The following is a 14,444-nucleotide window of genomic DNA, read 5'->3' on the forward strand; positions in this document are numbered from 1 at the left end:
CAGTTTCCCCGACCAGCAGAATGAGGATGGAGGCCTCAGGTACAAAGACTTGCATGAATTTCATACTGAATCATGGCGTACGCTCAAATCCGGGAAAGTATGTACGCTTCAAAAAGTTTATGAAACTGTGCATGTGCCCGAAACCATGCACACTTGCTTTGTACATTCCAATCACATGGAACTGAGCACACATGTTGGAGTACCAGTCTTCTCCTCACCATGCCCTAAAGATGACATAAACAGAGTGGGATTCCACTCTCTGCAAGATCAATCACAAAGGAGAGAAGAGGAACTTGTCACTGAAGTCAACACAGGAAAAACATGTTGTTTGTAACACAGTTCGTCCTTTGGTATTAATAATAAATGCGAGACAATTTATATTCTGTACAAAATTAAATCAGTTGACATTTGGGGATTTGACACTCCACCAACATGGTTTGAATACTTTAAACATGGAGACAATAAGGGGCTTGTTTTGGTGGCTTGCATGGCAGCAAGCAGCAACAAGCCATTAACTTTAAGCCATTAATGCACAATAAACTAGGGTTATATCAACGCCTCTCGGGGGATTTATTTTAGGACAAGTAAGTGATTTATTTATAAAAAAGGCACGCCATGCCAGCTTGTAGCCTGTTGCTAATCATGCTCATCAGAATGACTTCATCTTATGTTGATCCAGGACACCTCGCAACAAGGTTGGTTCATTCTATTTGTGCTCCACAGCCCATTTGTACATTGGCAAAACTAAAATGCTTCCTGTTTCCATACACAGATTCATCTTTTAATGGTGCCTTCATACCAACGTGTGTGCAGTTGATAGCTCCGTGGCTGAAATTTAGATGGTTCCATCCGACACTGTTGACTGGCTCAGTCCCGATCGGTCAGCCAGCTCTCGCTGAAATGATCAATAACTTGGATGCCCCGTGTGGTCAGAACCTGTATGGGCACAGGTAGGACATGGTTTCAGGGCGTGTCACACCCGAAATATGGCCACAGCTCTGTGTGCAGTTCCATGAAGACTTTTCTGGGGGACTTAACACGGCTGTTGAGCCAGTCCCTCAATTTCTCTGTTCTCTGTGCCAGTGCCAATATGTTCCTACAGCACCAATTATGCCGATGTTCTCACCAGTTTTCATGCACACTTTTATCTCCACTCGTGTAATTGCACACATAGTCTTGGCACTCAATTTCAAAATGAATGGTTTATTTTATGCACTTAGTTGCTGTTGGTCCATCATAAGCAGCATTAATCATTTATTTTACATATCCCTGCATTACTGTCAGATTGGTATCTTTGACTGTGTCGCTTCAAAATATGATGTGTGATTTCTTCTGAGACATTCAGAGATGATGAGTGTTCTCCAGATCAGCATCATAGCATGTTGCTTAGCTTCAGGTGAGCTTTAAGCATGCATAAGTTCATTCTCACTGAGGGTTCGAAGATAGAAAACTGGAAACACCAACACTGATTTTGATTGAGGCATTATTGTCAGCAGGTCTTTGAAATATCTGGAAAATCTGCGAAGGTCATCAGAGAAGTTGTTATGTGATAACAACTCTAATTAATTGTGAATTACACAATGGGAGACTTGTTTTTCCCAGGCTGCTTGACAATATTATTCCATGATAGACATGTACCTTTTGCAACCAGCAGCCGCACCCTGTCTCCTCTTTAAAAGGTTAGCTGTCAGCACAGTTGCACACCTTTTCATCTCTCTCCCTGCAGTATCACTGGCTCTCGAGGCTACGGAATCATCATGAAGTTCTCTCTGATGCTCATGTTCCTGCTGTGTGGTACGGTCACAGTAAGAGGTAACCTTACTTAAAGAATAGTATAGAATGAACCTTACTTAAACCTCACTTAAAGAATAGTGGTTTAGGGCATGTAGCTTTATTAGATTCAGTTTTAATATATTAGGATACGCGCCATTCGTTCTTTGGCAAATAGATTATTCGCATCTGTTTGCAATTTGTAATGTAATTATTGCTTGACAGGGACATTATATAAATGTATGTACATACCTGTATATGATAGTCAACAACAGTTTGTTTCTTTCTTTGTCATTTAGGATTGGCATCATCTGATGACGGTGAGTCCGAAATTTATTTCTTTATTTGGAGATTGATGTGAAAGATTTCACCTCTTACTGAATGCACTAAGAAACGAAAAATAAAAGAATAATTGAAAAAGACATTAACTGTAGAAGTCAAAAATGACAGGATCAGCAGCACTGCATGTTTTTACACGTCCAACCAGCAGGCATGAACTTGACTATATTTACAGTCACTGGGATTAGGGAGACCTGCGGGATTAAACAGAGCAGGTTTGATCAGGGAATAAACTTGTTGATTGATGACTAATCTACACAATGTCAACAAAAGGATTTCCTCCTTATGGTTCAGGGACTGTGGGGATTCCGACTGTAACACCCACCAAACCATATTTGTTGCCACCCAGTAATTAAACCTATGGTGTAACTAACCACAACTCATCCCCTGTCATCACATTTTCAGTTTGTTATGCAGCTCATCTGGTGTTATTTTAGGACCATGACACATATCAATTATGACAGGACAGATCTTTATCCCATAAAAACCAATCCTGAAAGACTCGGACCAGAGCCGGCAAGCTTCTGCTGCAGACTACTGACAAATCTGTTTGCCTACACTTAAAAATCTATCGTGCAGATAGAGGTTTTACAGGGCATTTTTTAGCTGGCTTGGTTGATATTTACATAAAGGAGTTGCAGTACACAACAGAAGACTTGTAGTTTAGCCAGTAAAATCTTGTGCCTGATAACCAATATTTGATAATTTTTCATTACCTCTAAAAACTACCCAGATACTGTTGGAATTTTGAGCTTTGTTCACTAAAACACATGTCCACAAATGGTTTTATTTACTATAACTTTAATATTGTATTCACTAAACAATATTAAATTTCTCTTTACTGTTCAACTTAACTCATTAATTGTATCTAATATCTTGAAGTTAAAAATTTTGTCCTGTTATGCAGAAACTAAGACAGGAAAATAGTTGCGTGTTGATTAACTCATGCAGCAACATGAGCACAGTGTTGTTTTTGCCCGTGTGCAGGCTTAAAGTTCCGACCCAATTTCTGTCAATTTCTCTGCCCTCACAGATGACGAAGCTGCTCGCTCTCGACCTGAGCGAGGTGAGGGATTTTTTTGTGTTTAATACGTATTAGCTGCGCATTTTGGCTCTTAGTTAGGGTTATACATGAAAAAATAAAAATGCAGCGAAGAAACAAAACTATTCACAAGAATCTGGGAATTTTTGTGCCCATTGGCATAATTGACATGCTTAAAACTAGACACATCTGGAATTTCCCAATAGAAACCACAACTCAGATTAGAGCTGATGTTTTGCCATGCTCATGTTTTGAATGAACACTTAACTGTGTTTATTTTCTTTTGAAAGGATTAAAGATCATTGATCTGCTTCGGAAAGGTGTGTATACAGTCTGCAACTTTAAGAGCTCAATCATGCTAAAAACAGAAATGTTACATTACAGAAACATTCTCATGAATTCTGTTTTTCCATTTTAGACACCACAACCAAATCTCCTAATGGCAGCGGCATCAGTAAGCTTACCATAGCAACACAATTTTGTTGCCACTTTTGAGAGAGATTCATAAAGTTTTAATGTTCCTTTCAGAAGACAATGGCTTCAATTTGGAAGATGCTCTTGGCCCAGGTAAAAGCCACCCATCACAGAGAAAAGCAACTCATGAGCAGCAGACACAGCTATTGTATCACTTAACTCCTCCAATCAATTTTTGATTTTGTTGTGACCTGAAAACAAATTTTCATTCCCCCCCCAAACAGAGCCTGTAAACCCCGAACCCCCAAAGAGAGGTGAGGCACCCAAAAGCTGAACAAACCTTTCTTTTGCTTCAGATTTACATGCATGTAATGAAAGGTGGTTTCAAATAATTATTATTTTATTGATAACATTTGCCAAGCAGAGAATAACATATATATACACAATAATCTCTTATTTATTAGGTGGTTTTGGTTTAAATGAGGAGGATGCTCTCAATCCAGGTTTTTATGCTTTATTCGTTAAATGATGTGTGTTTTAGAATATTGCACATTATTGAAAACATTTCTTTTTTGTCAATACAGCATCTTTCATATGAAAATGTCTCTTTTGTCTGAGGTCACATGAACTTTTTTTTCCCCCCAACTACACCCTGAAGGTTGCCAGAGCAACATGATCCAGAAGCTGGGCGAAGTGATTAAAAATCAACATCAGCAGATCGACATGCTGACAAAGGTCCTGGCCCGTGTCTATAAAAATTAGCAAAACATTGTGAGTACATCTCAAATATTTCCCCACTTTAAAAATGGTCATTAATATTTTTTAGAAAACATTTCATTTTTCTGAACACTAATTGAACCCTTTTTGTTTTGTTTTAGACTGTGATGGTCTGACATCATGAGCATGTCTCAGCTTCTTTGATAAAGGATGTGTCATTTACGCATTCAATAGAAGTCTATTATTACATGCAATGTTTGTAAAATATTACATATAAATGCATGCAAGAATTAGAATTCAAACTGACATTACAGGCTTGCGACCTAATAAAGACACTCATCAAAGATATCTGTTCCTGTCATTTTAAAAATATTATTTAACAGTATTTTACATGGGTTAAATGTATATAATTGTCAAATGTTTTTATAATCTGTCGAAATCACGTTTCTATTGTTACTAAAACCTTCAGTTTGAATACAAAGTGGTCGTCAATAGGGTCGCTACATTATATTATAAATACCGCCCTCTATTGGATAATACATGTAATGCGCGCTGAATTTGTTTTTCTTTATACGTCACACATCTTCTGCACTTTAGAGATAAAGAGGGACTATTATAAGTTAACTATTTACAAATGTACTGGGATATTTTATAAATATATGTAAATCCCTGGTTGACAGAATCTGTAAATCTGTGTCTGGTTGAAAATGGTTATATTAATTCTTACCAGCAAAATAACAAGGCCCGAGTGGAACCGCTTTCATCTAAATACCTATTGTATACAAACTGCTAATTAAATCAAACTTAACAGAACATCTAACTACAGCAGGTTTTAATTTAAGAGATTTTAATTGGCGTACCATTTCTTTTTCTCGCATGGTGGTTGTGTGTGAAAACTTGTGTGCAACAAACAATTCTTTACCCAGAAGACCAAAAGACAAAGGAAACTCAGAACAGCCACATCAGAGGTAGCGCACACTGAACATACCGCAGATGGAACATTTCTGTTACGTTTAGAGGAGCCGAGAAGTTTGCATCTGTGGAGCCTTTTGGTATCTAATATCTAGTATCTAGAAGTTTTTAAGGGTTGGACCGTCTGAGGGGGCGGGGCTTTGGATGGCGTACGTCGCTCTCATTGTGATGTCACTTACCCGCGCTCTCTATTTATTTAAGCGGTGCACATGTCTTGCAGCAGAGATATGCAAATATTAATGACTGCACCCTTCATTTAAGTTAATTAGCGACAGTTTTCGTGTTGTGTGCTTCTTTATGAATGAGGGATTGTGTTCCCTAGAGCCCTAGTAACGAGCTGCTCTCATTAAACGGAACTTAAGAACACCCCGGTGTATTTGCGGGTGTGTTTTTCTTGCTTGGACCCACACCCATCCAAAAACCGTTACAAGTTGCTTGAGGACATTACCTTTATGGTACACTAGATGGCGCTTTTCTGCGCAAACAGGACTCGAGCTAAAATGCCAGCCAGGACCGGTCCGTAAACGCCCCTCGACATGTCTGCCACACCCAATGTAACCTTCGGGTGCCAAGTTGACTCATTTTAGGCTGAAACAGGACACCGAGGCGGGCTCAGTCAGTGTCGCAGCCCGGCCGCCGGAGCACAAAGAAGCGTCGGTAAACATATATGGGAAAAAGTAGCGGGGACGCTTTGAAACGAGTTTAAAAGTAGACGAGAATTTTGCAAAGCTGCAGCCAACATGAAGTTTCCTCTGGAGGTTCTTTCACTGCTTTTACTTGTCGCTGGGACATTAACGCAAGGTAGGTCTGTTCAGGAAAATAGCGTTGGTTTGAGGTTATGTCACGGTTGCATTATGGCTATATTAAGTTCTGACGGCTTTTGGAGAAGCTGCAGTACAGCTGAGGTCAAACTGCAGATCGCAAACCACTTATATATGTTACCTACGCTTATTTACAATTGATTTTAGACAGAAACGTCAAATGTGCAACTCCTTATCTTTAGCTTGTGTCAAAGTCTGTGGCATCTGCTGGGATTTGCATCCAGATATAAAGAAATTGATTTTAAAAAGAGACACTGTAAACGCGCATTTCTCAGGAGATCATTGATCAGCACCGTTGGCTCTACAGATGTAAAACCTTTTGTTCCATACTTATAGTTTAACCACCTGGTTGTCTAAAGTGGGTTTTGTAATATATATGACTATAACCTATTTTACTGAGTATTTATGAATAATTGGCTTTATGTCTCAAACAGAGAACTGTGCTGAGCTGAAGTTGTTTCAAGTATTTCAGCCATATTTTAGTTTTAATAGCTTATTGTAACAGGAAACCACAGGCATGATTAAATGGCATGATGTCTGTTGGGCTGGGATAGTAGGAAAATGTTTTTTTCCCCCTGGTCGGTCACATCCTGTCAAAATGGAAAGAATTTTCACTGTTTATCTTAAAAATCTGCATAAGTGGAGATCTCAGAGCTGCTTTCATCCTGACGCTGAGATACACGGAAAGTGCAACTGTGGTTTTGTGCATCAAGGACAGCATAGCTTGCCATTTTGCGGGGGAAGTGATGTTTTAGTCATGACTGACATTTCAAAACTGTCATGGCAACGGCTAAACACAACCTGCACCCCATTGTAAAACCCCACAGACAGCTCACATCCACATCTGGATTGAGAGGAATTGCACGTGAGAGCCGTTGTTGCAGCTGGAATATGCTTCAGTGCTGTTCATACATGTTGATCTGTAATGTTCCTATTGTCATCCTTGTATAGATCTGGACTTGGCTGATTTTTTTGATAATGATGGTAAGTGATTGTCAATCCGTCACACACACACACACACACGCACATCCTCTTCCTCATTTGGATCACTTAATAATTTAAGCGCTGGTCATGTCTGATCAGTTTTACATCACTTATTTTCCATAAATGAATGTCAACAATGTTGATAACACGTTAGGTACTCACTGAAATCATAGACGCTTTATAGTATGGGGGATTCTATGGAAACTATTCACTAGTATAAAGCGATCGATTGGATTATTTTAACTTCTGGTCGGTCTTAATTTTTGGTTAAATTGCTGGCAAAATGATTCTGCCTCAGAAATGTTAACAGAACTATTGTCTTTTTTCCCCCATAGCACCAACTGAAAAGCCCAAGGTCACCCAGAAGCCCAAAACTGATGGTTTGTATCTCTTTATCTTATGTCTTGTAGTCTTTCAACTATAAACTCAATAGTTTGTCAGGGTCTGAGAATGGTCATAAGAGAAGTAGACAACTCCTCTTATTTTTGTAGTGTAATCACTGCTCTATTTTCCTGTTGTCATCATCCGGTTGCTAGGTTACACTCAGTCATCTTGTGAGAAAGGGAATTAAACCCATGACTATAGTTCACACTTTAGGAGCTATTTGGATATTTGATATTTCACATGTGTTTTATTTATTTTTTGGTCTTTTGTCGTAGGTAACTTTGATCTAAACTTGGAGGATGCTCTTAATCCAGGTAAACTTTCTTTAAAGTATCTCAAAGTTATGTCTGGTATATCTCCAAAAGTACAGTATGTTTTGGTTCTTTAAGCATTAACTTAGTATTTTCTCACCACCAGACCCCAAACCCGACAAACCTCCTGTTGCCCCACCAAAACCAGGAGGAGGTGAGTTTTCATTTCATGTTTAAGTATTTGTTTTACAGACCTAAACTTAGTATTTTAATGCCGTCTGGGATTGTTTACCAGAGAAAGATCGCAAATTTCCCACAGTAGCCTTTGTACTTTTTCCGACCGAAGCTAGAGCCGACTGTATGGCAGGGGAGTGACTGCCAGTCGTACTCATTCCCACCAGCCATGAAAGCCGGATATTAGCGGGTTTTTGGCCATTGGGGAAGAGGTACTATGAAGCATTCTGGGGGGTTAATGAGTGGTGCTTTACCCCTCATTTACCCTTCCCTTGTTCACGTGGAGAACTACCCCATTGTGGTGTTCCTGTCCTTAAACGTTACATGGTTTACATTCATGGAGAGACGTTTGCACTGCGCATTTGCAATTTATTGATTACATTTTTATAAACATTTTATTTTTGCATTTGATTTACTTAACTTGTCCAGAGTTGGGATGGTCTGGCATCACGGCCGGGTGTTTAAAAGGTTGCGCAACACTACTAGCTAAAATATGAGAAGATCCTAGATGAAAGTATGAGCTCCAGTAATGCTTCACACTTTCAAACACAGCTGACAACAGCAGGACTGTGAAACATGACACAGTTGTTTAGCCAGTTGTGTGACCCACCCTATTATGCTGATAACGTTAAAAGTTGTGTGATGGGCACCGTGTGATGATGTGTTGGATTACTTATAAGTAGGTGCTGTGCTGCCAAAATCATAGAAAATGAGATAAACTCACAGAAAAAGTCCTGGAGAGAAAAAGCTGAGTTAAGGAGACCAAGACAGGACAATTCAGGGTCCGGTTTGGCAGAATAATCGACCACAACAAAGACCAGGGGTGGATAATGTTGCACTCAGTTGTGCTTTCTGTAGGAATTACAAAGTTACCTGTTTTTTAAAAGAAACACTTTTGACAAACCCAATTTTGGAGGCGGTGAGTCTTCAGCTTATTTCACGAGACGTCACACTAAGAGTTTTTTGAGTTCGCCTGTAATGTGCGAGAGTTCTTTTTTAATTAATTCTGTGGTTTATTCCCAAAAGCTGGTGGAACGTTCGGTGACGCAGACCTGTTTGAAGTGGGTAAAGGGGATTACAAACCTGAGGGAGGTAAGATGTCAGCACCAGTTCCTTTTATTCTTTTACTTCAAAGCTCAGTCACTTCGATCAAATGCTGCAACGGCCAGGCCTTCACGGAGAAATACACTTACCTACTTTAAGGATTAGTTATGAAAGATGAAAGATATTCAAACCTGAAAGTGCTATAAATACAATCTTTTTTCCAGTAATGGTTGGTGTAGAAGGAGAGCCAAGCAGAGAGTTAGCATTTAAAACCCACTTAACAGAATGGTCGAAGTAGCCAATTTTACATTTCACTGACACTTTTATGTGTGTGTACCTGTAGTTTTAGTAACAGTGCTTGTGTTCTTGTCAAGTTTGTAAAGCATTGTGTTCTACTAAAACTGGACAAAGACAACAACCCCCCCCCCCCCCCTAAATTTAAGAGCAAGCAGATTTAGAACATCTTTTCCCTGATTGTACATTCAAAGAAAGGGTTCTAAAACCCTTGGAAAGTTTGGTCTGTGTGCACTCTTCAGTCAGAGGATGGAAGGAATGAGCAACCAAAGACTGGGAAATGAATAAAAACCCACACAAGTCCTCCCATTGTAATTACAGCCACATGACTGCTGTTCAGATCTGCAGGACACAACAATAACAGATATATAAACCCCGACCTTTTGTCTTTCAGGGCGATCAGGGGGTGCTGGGAATGCTGGGCACGATACTCAAGGTACGCGATTATTTTGACCTTAAAAATTGCAACAAACAAGAGTTTTTATTGTAGGTTCACACGGCACAGATTGTTAGACCCGAACTAGCATATTACTGTGGAAACATTTATTTACACAAGTCACCTGACAGTATTTTGCACCCTGGATTTATGTGGTGTGTTTGAGACTCCACTGATTAGCTCCTCTCTTATTCCAGGTGGTGCCGATCAACCTCAAGGTACGTTTGTTTGAGTGTTTTTGTTTGAGTGTTTTTGTTTCCTGTTGTTTTCCTGTGGAACCTCACGGCTTCTGCGCGCTCATCAATTGTTTCCTGCTTCCTGTCCTGCTGCAGTTGTTTGTTATTGAAGCAGCAGTTGTGCTCAATGGTGGTGTGTTATATTTCCACGGATGGCTCATCTGGATTTGCACAAGTTGTCATTTCCTCTCTGCTGGAGCGCTGATTAGTGTTTGAGGAATGAGCTGCTTCACTTTCCCACTTCATGTTAGCAGCCCTGGCTGTGGCTCCTTTGGCTAAAAACCTGCTACGATGTCTGTGTCGTTGCAGATCCCGACCTTCTGTGGGGCCAAATCCTGAAGATGCTAAATGCTAACATGCCAGAGGAGTTGTTTTTGTGGATTTCCAACTTAAAGCAAACCATTGAGCCATTGTTAGAAAGGGCCCTGCAACTCCTGCAGACTTTACCCTGAACCGGTTGGTCGGTCCTGAGGTTTACAAGCTTTAGTGTCACGTTGACGGGAAACAGGTGTTTGAGAACATCGGGAGGGAAGTCGTGGTGTATTTTAGATGATGTGAGGGATGTGGGCTTGTGGTTTTCCTTTTCAAGTTTCTGTGGAGTTATTTAAAGTTACTTTCGTAACTGCGGTATTACCAGCATAAAGTTTCTCTGAATCTGGCAAATGGGTCAAACTAGGGTTGCAACAGTGGTTTTCGGAGGGAAATAAGTCTCAAATTTCAATGTCTGTTCAGAATGATTCCTTTATTATTTTACAGTTTTAACTGTTGTCAAGTTACTAGATTGAATTTTGGATTATTTAAAGGATATGGAGCGCATTTGTTTTAGGAAATAATGTGTTTGCACATGCGGAAAATCAAAGTGTCAGTCTATATTCTTTCTGTTGTCGGGACACGCCTGCTTTCTGCACTTCCTTCCAGATCTGAACACATTCTTTACATAGCGCACATTTACACTGTTGTGAGACTCAAGGAGAGCTGGACCTTAGCAGCTTGATGCTTTTTTGTTAGAAGCTTCTCATCTTTCTGGGTTGATCAGCTGAGGACTTTCAATGCCGCTGTTGTTCGCGGGGGGAATATTTATTTCCTTGGGTGGGTTGTTTGAAGATGTAACTTGTTGCAATTTGTAACGCTGGTGGGAGGATCACAGTGGAAGTTGTTTTAATGAATAAAACAGACCAGTAGAATAACTGGAATTTGTGTTCATTTATACAAGGATGAATAGACGGAGAAGCTCAACACCAGGGTGTGTTTTCTCACTTCGGTGGAAATGCATTGTTCTTGATTTATGGGAAATATTGTCACTGCATAACAATAAAATTCATTTTAAGTTATTTTTTTTTAAAGTATTTAAGTAACAGCAAATACCTGGATTCAAAATACCTCAGTTGCCACATATATACACACAATTATGGTGATTGTGATGATTTCTACTGGACTTCGGATAAAGTTTTCTTAAACCCTCAATTGTAAAATCTGTTCAAATGACATTCTCATATTGGTCAGAATATAGTTAGCACTAGTGAAGTAGATTAATAATTGATCCTTTTACAGATGACTGGCTATACAAGATGTTGTAATGCAACAAAATGTCAAGTTTACTACAAAAAAATCAATATTCAATGTTTGTTTGTGTGAATTTTGAATATATTGAAAATCATTATGATGAAAATAGTATATACTAACTTTTAAAATGAAAAGCAAAACACAAGTGCTGGTGCAGTATGACTTTTATAAACGGTCCATTAGATTGATGATGAACATCAACATTTTGAGTTTGATGTTGTTGAGGTGGTTAAAAACATCTTTCAAGCGCTTCTCTAATACGTCGTTCTTTATCAGTCGTCAGAGACCAAATCGCTCCCGTTGTTCCAACGTTCTCGGGCACTAAATCGTGCTGCAGGCCCAGCTATGTTCTCTGTCTGTTTCATGTGCAGGCGACGCCCTAGTTTAGGACAACTCACCCTCAGGAGACACACCTCTCCCTCATGAGTCACTGAAATGTAATCCCACCCTCACTGGGTGTGTTCACTCTTTTAAACCACCACCATTCTTATTCAGCTTTTAAAACCTTTTATAATAAGCGTCCAGCTCTTTATCCTACTCTCAATCTCTAATTTGTTTATTTAACTGCTGTTACAATAACAGCAGTTATGAGTTTGAGTTCCCGTGCCGTTCTGTAACCCCTGCAAAAAAAACCACACCTTCACTGTAGAGCTTTCAGCTGCTCCTCCCAGTGGTAGAAAACAAGGAGCTAAAACCTGTTTATGTGGAAAAAATATGCAAAAAAAAAAGGGATGAAACATGACTTGCTGCAAAATTGGACAACATCAGCCTCAGAGGATTACTAAAGTTTGACTCGTTGTGCTCTAATGTTACCTTTTGGTTCTGGTCCTACAGAAGCTTCAGCTGGACCTCTTGCTGGGATTATCAGCGCTATCGGAGTCGCTGTGGTCGGAGCAGCATCCAGTTACTTTGCTTACCAGAAGAAAAAGCTCTGCTTCAAGATACAGGGGGGTCAGTATGGATGGAAAACCCCATGTTCAATTTCATGTAACCCTGTTTAAAAATATACTGACGAATCGTGTTTTGTTCAGGGGAGGATCCGGAAAGAGGTAAAGAACAACAGGGACAGCCCGATCCCCAAGGTACATGTTTGTTTTTGTTTAATTTTTATGCAAATTGACAATTTAAATTAAATCCTGACCTAATCTAATTTTCATGATTATACAAATTACAACGAAATGTGTCTGACTTTTTTTACGCAACAATTGTATAGTGACACCTAGTGGCGAATAGTGGTAGTAAACCTGGCAGGAATTAGATTCACCGTTGACATTTAATTTTCTTTGTTTTACTCTTCCAGTGTACAGTAACCTGCTCAAGACATCCTAGACCTGTTCTGCACAAGGCAAAGCAACCTAATTCAACGTTAAGGTGTCCAAAGTGGCTCTCTCTCTCTCTTTTAAGAGTCTGCATTCATTGAAACTACAACTAAAGCCAAACTTGAAAACGTTGATTTTCTTTTCTCAAATAACTCCTGCATCATTAACCTGCTTTGATACATTCAATGAATGATGAACTGTCTTTACATGCTCTGTTGGTGTGTAACTACTGTACACTTTTTTCTCCTTTTCCTTGTTAAATGTTTAGTCTATCGCGGATCAGAAGAAGCATGTTTTCATTTCTTTGAGCTCTGTGAGAATAGAAATTATTTTCTTCACGCATAAACCTCAGAATGTTAGGTAAAAGTATTAAGGTTTACATTTAATTGCCTAGCCATTTTAATCAGATAAAATATTTCTGGTATCCATCACAGATGTTTGTTCAGCTGCCTAGAAACAAGCTTGATAAATAGACATTATATAAATAAAGCTGAACTGATATCAAGATTCTGACAACCCCAAAAACTGTGAAATGTCCAGAATTTTAGGAAAATTAAATGAATAACTCTTAATTGGGAAGTGTAAACCTATTTTCTACCTATTTTTTTTCTATGTTTTCCCCACTTTTAACTATAATATCTTTTCCTTTTGAATAATCATTTGCCTGGATATAAATCCAATGGAAGGATTCTGTTTTGGGTAATTCTGATGTGAGCACTATAGGCTATAGTTTAATGGGGCTGTTGTGACTGTTCAGTACTCTGCGTGTGGGACTGTTGGTTCTAACTTTGTGCACTTCAACACTTGAGGATCCGTTAGTCAGTGTTTTCTTAAAGCAGCACAAACAAGGCGGCACACATCGCTCACCTTTTCCAAGTGAGTTGAGTTGGTACAAAAGGGTTTTCTACAAACTCTTGACCTGAAAGATATTGACATTTACACGTTCATCAGGTATATTACAGACTAACAAGACTGTTTCCTTTTTATAGTTTGGAAACATCCACCAACATGCTGATGGATGCACTTGATCTGCAGTTATGATTATTACCTTTATCTATGCATAATATTGAATGTGGTGATTCCATCTTTTTGTGTGTGCATACCTTTATTGTAACTGATGAAAGGTTCTAGAGAGCTGTAAATACTCCAGAGCGAGCCTTCTGAACTTCCCTTTGGACTTTTATGCTGCTTTTTAGTGCCACGATTCTCACCATGAAGTTTATTTTTATAAATTCATCGGCTCAATGTAACGTTTGTGTTTGTTCAATTTAGCCCCCAATAAAATGGTGTTGTACAGTTTAAAGGACTCTTTTTTTTAAATATTTAATACAAATCTAAATGAATACCTTTATAGTTATTAAAGTTTTCATTTGTTTTGTGTTGAAGCCGTAAACACTAGTAGTAAATCATCCATTTGCATTCTTTAGGAATTCCCCACCTGACATGTTTTAATAATAATGAAAAATTTGGAAATTTTTCATCACGCAACAATAAGATTAATTTAACTGTAGTGCAGTAGTGACACTGGCGATCTAAGCACTGTATTTTGATCAGGAACGTAAAGGTCAGACACTTTAAGGTGTCTGTAATACGCATTCTAACCACTAGGCGTCAGCACTGCCTC

General features: G+C 39.0%; 1 protein-coding gene and 1 long non-coding RNA gene across 5 annotated transcripts; one reads left to right on the forward strand and one right to left on the reverse strand.

Moving 5' to 3' along the window:
• Positions 1–4,063: 4,063 nt before the first annotated feature.
• LOC130522694 (uncharacterized) lies at positions 4,064–5,540 on the reverse strand. Its single transcript, XR_008949682.1, has 2 exons — positions 5,271–5,540; positions 4,064–4,314 (listed from the first exon to the last, which is right to left on the reverse strand). It is a non-coding gene; the product is annotated as an uncharacterized LOC130522694 (long non-coding RNA).
• Positions 5,541–5,761: 221 nt separating this feature from the next.
• cd99 (CD99 molecule) lies at positions 5,762–14,123 on the forward strand. Of its 4 annotated transcripts, XR_008949680.1 has the most exons (12): positions 5,784–6,055; positions 7,027–7,059; positions 7,395–7,439; positions 7,719–7,757; positions 7,861–7,908; positions 8,955–9,020; positions 9,661–9,702; positions 9,900–9,920; positions 12,336–12,452; positions 12,533–12,583; positions 12,802–13,696; positions 13,810–14,123. XR_008949680.1 is itself a non-coding variant. In XM_057027329.1 (11 exons), exons 1-11 carry the CDS (start codon positions 5,995–5,997, stop codon positions 12,828–12,830), a joined length of 552 nt encoding a protein of 183 aa, XP_056883309.1. In that variant the 5' UTR covers positions 5,784–5,994; the 3' UTR covers positions 12,831–14,123. The 4 variants fall into 4 exon arrangements, 2 of the variants coding, with proteins under 2 accessions (XP_056883310.1, XP_056883309.1); XM_057027329.1 differs by having other exon boundaries at positions 12,802–14,123; XR_008949681.1 differs by lacking the exons at positions 12,336–12,452; positions 12,533–12,583; positions 12,802–13,696; positions 13,810–14,123 and adding exons at positions 10,248–10,506; positions 10,552–11,125 and having other exon boundaries at positions 5,762–6,055.
• Positions 14,124–14,444: the final 321 nt, after the last annotated feature.

The sequence above is a fragment of the Takifugu flavidus genome, chromosome 3, assembly GCF_003711565.1.
Source record: "Takifugu flavidus isolate HTHZ2018 chromosome 3, ASM371156v2, whole genome shotgun sequence".
Classification (NCBI taxonomy): Eukaryota; Metazoa; Chordata; class Actinopteri; order Tetraodontiformes; family Tetraodontidae; genus Takifugu; species Takifugu flavidus.

Bases quoted from the DNA above. Each gene is read 5' to 3' on its own strand.
- cd99 (XM_057027329.1), top strand. From the start codon at position 5,995: ATGAAGTTTCCTCTGGAGGTTCTTTCACTGCTTTTACTTGTCGCTGGG. The intron at 7,909-8,954 runs GTGAGTTTTCAT...TATTCCCAAAAG, and splicing joins CCCACCAAAACCAGGAGGAG to CTGGTGGAACGTTCGGTGAC. The intron at 9,021-9,660 runs GTAAGATGTCAG...TTTGTCTTTCAG, and splicing joins GGATTACAAACCTGAGGGAG to GGCGATCAGGGGGTGCTGGG.